General features: G+C 40.7%; 1 protein-coding gene across 1 annotated transcript; it reads right to left on the bottom strand.

The window, feature by feature from the left end:
- Positions 1 to 3: 3 nt before the first annotated feature.
- Positions 4 to 2,591, bottom strand: LOC110037963 (pentatricopeptide repeat-containing protein At1g63400-like; the record flags this gene model as incomplete). Its single annotated transcript, XM_020742713.1, has 2 exons — positions 2,183 to 2,591; positions 4 to 2,062 (listed from the first exon to the last, which is right to left on the bottom strand). Coding segments are annotated over exons 1-2 (2,400 nt in total), but the record flags the coding sequence as incomplete, so codon positions are not given.
- Positions 2,592 to 2,672: the final 81 nt, after the last annotated feature.

The raw sequence follows: 2,672 nt of genomic DNA, 5'->3' as shown, positions 1-2,672 counted from the left end.
AATCATTTCTTTCAGCAAACAAAAAACTCGATCCGTAAATCCTAAATTTCCATAACCATCCATCAAGGTGGTGTATGTAATCAAGTCAGGTAAAACTGCTGCTTTTCTCATTTCAGAAAAGACATTTTCCACCTCCTCCATCCTTCCTTCGCCGCAATAGGCACGAATAAACATGGTATATGTCACAGCATTAGGCTTATAACCCAAATAACACATTTCATCCAACAGTCTCTTGGCACCTTCATAGTCCCCTTCTTTCAATCTATTATCAATAAGAATTGTATATGTTGTGGTTGAAAGCTCTATCCCCCTCTTCAACATATCTCCGACTAACGACAATGCTTCGTTCAGTTTATTCGCTTTACACAAACCATCTATCAAAGAGCTGTACGTGTATGTGTCGGGCAAGCAGTTCTCAAAAATCATTTTGTCGAAAAGAGAAAGAGACATATCGATCATTCCACCTTTACATAACCCATCTATAAGCGCACTATAGATCACTTCATTCGTTCTTACACCTTTACCATTCAAAGAGTGAAAGAGTAAAATAGCTTCCTCAGTTCTCCCATGCTTGCATAACGAATCTATTAGAATCGAATATATATGCTCATCAGGAATGAAACCATTAAACTCCATCGATTTAACCAGCATAAAGGCACTCTCGATCTCATCTTCATCGCACTGTCCTTGAGTTAGTACCGTATATGTAACAATATTAGGAGATAACCCATCATTTTGCATTTTGCGTAGCAAAGCCATCGCCTTTTGCACATTTCTCCTTTGACAAAATGCTTGCATCAACAAATTATAAATCCAAGAGTTTGTTTTGCACCCATTTGACTCCATCAGCTCTACAATTTCAAGTGCAGCATTTATATTTCCTTTATTACAAAACCCACCAATCAAGGGACTGAAAGTAACAACAGTTGGAACGAGCCCTTCACTAAGAACTGTATTCAACATCATCCTAGCATCATCAAGTCTATTCTCCTTACACAAACAATTGATTAGAGAAGAATAAACATAAATATCAGGCTTGCAATTATTAAATTTCATAAGATTTAGAGCACGAATAGCATCGATAAATTTTCTCCTTTTAGAATATCCATCAATCAAGCAAGTATATGGGAATGCATTGAACTTCAAACCGTTCTTAATGGCTGTTTCAAGCATGGATTCTGCATCAACGAGCTTATTCTCCTTACAGAGAGAACTGATCAAGATTGAATGAGTATAATCATCTGCTTTGCATCCATTTGATTCCATCAATTCTTTAACTTTGAAAGCCGAATCAATCTTTTGAGCCTTGCAGTACCCATCAATCAAAGTGTTATATGTCACCGTGTTAGGAAGGAAATCCTGCTTCAAAATCTCTTTCAATAATTTCTCTGCAACCGCAAGCTTTCCTTCCTTGCAGAGCCCATTAATGAGCATTGAGTAAGTGTGTAAGTTTGGGGGACAACGGTCATCTTTCATCTTGGAGAAGAAGAAGAAGGCTTCCTTGATCCGATGGGCCTCACAGAGACCTTGAATTATAATTGAATAAGAATATACATTCCTCCTGCATCCCATTTCTGGCATCATCAGTAAGACCCAGCAAGCCATTTCCAAATCATTATCCCTACAAAGCCCCAATATTAGAGAATTGTAAGTAAAAGAATCTGGGTTCAATCCAGCATCCGATAAATTTTTAATATACTTCTTCACCTCTGCAAGATTTCCTTCATCGCAATAAGCTTTGATGATGGTGTTATAAGTAAAATTATTTGGAAAAATCCCATCTTTGAGCATCAGCCGAAACAGTTCTTTCACCTCACTCATCAATCTGAAGCTCGCCATGGATTTCAGCAGAAGATTATAAATCCAGAGCGACGGCTCGAATTTAACACCAAAACCATGCCGTCCGCTCACTGAACGTCTCAGCTCTTTGATTACCGAAAAAGCCCTGCGCGCATCTTCCGAGGAGGCGGATGATTTGAGCATGGAGATTACCAACTTGTACAGGTTGATTGAAAATTTGGATTTTAAGAGAATTCTGAAGAGGGCTTCGTAGGATTCAACGGTATGGCTATAGTCCGGCCTGATGCCAATCCATTGAAAGAATGCTAGGGTTTTATTTAGGTCGCAGCTGAGGCCTTGGAGAAGCTCGGCGACATGATGGCCGGTAAGAGATGAAGCCAGGGTATGGCTATAGTCCGGCCTGATGCCAATCCATTGGAAGAATGCTAGGGCTTTATTTAGGTCGCCGGTGAGGCCTTGGAGAAGCTCGGCGACATGCTGGCCGGTGAGAGATGAAGCCAATTTTCTTAAAACGAGGCTCCGGTGCCAGCTGCGGCGAGTAAGGATGGAGGAGACCTCGGAGAGAAGATGGGAGGTGGGACTCGGGGTGGGTAAGGATTCGGAGGAGACAGCGACGGCGGCTGCGGAGGAACCAAACGGTCTCTGCGTTGAAACGAGAAGGTGGGAGATAGGGGAAGAAGCATTGGCTAGGGTTAAGGAGGGCCTCCATCGTCTTCTTCCCATGGGTGGAGAGGGTTTAGGGTTTTACTTTCATCGATTTGTCAAATTTGACCACTTTAGAGATGAGAAAGACTCAAAGAATTCAGTAACTATTATAAATACTGATTTTATTAATTGTTTCAAACATAAAATTAAGTATTATTGTTTTGTTA

The sequence above is a fragment of the Phalaenopsis equestris genome, unplaced genomic scaffold, assembly GCF_001263595.1.
Source record: "Phalaenopsis equestris unplaced genomic scaffold, ASM126359v1 Scaffold227995, whole genome shotgun sequence".
Lineage (NCBI taxonomy): Eukaryota > Viridiplantae > Streptophyta > Magnoliopsida > Asparagales > Orchidaceae > Phalaenopsis > Phalaenopsis equestris.
The sequence above is the reverse complement of the archived record's forward strand: the minus strand, read 5'-3'. Positions and strand labels throughout refer to the sequence as shown.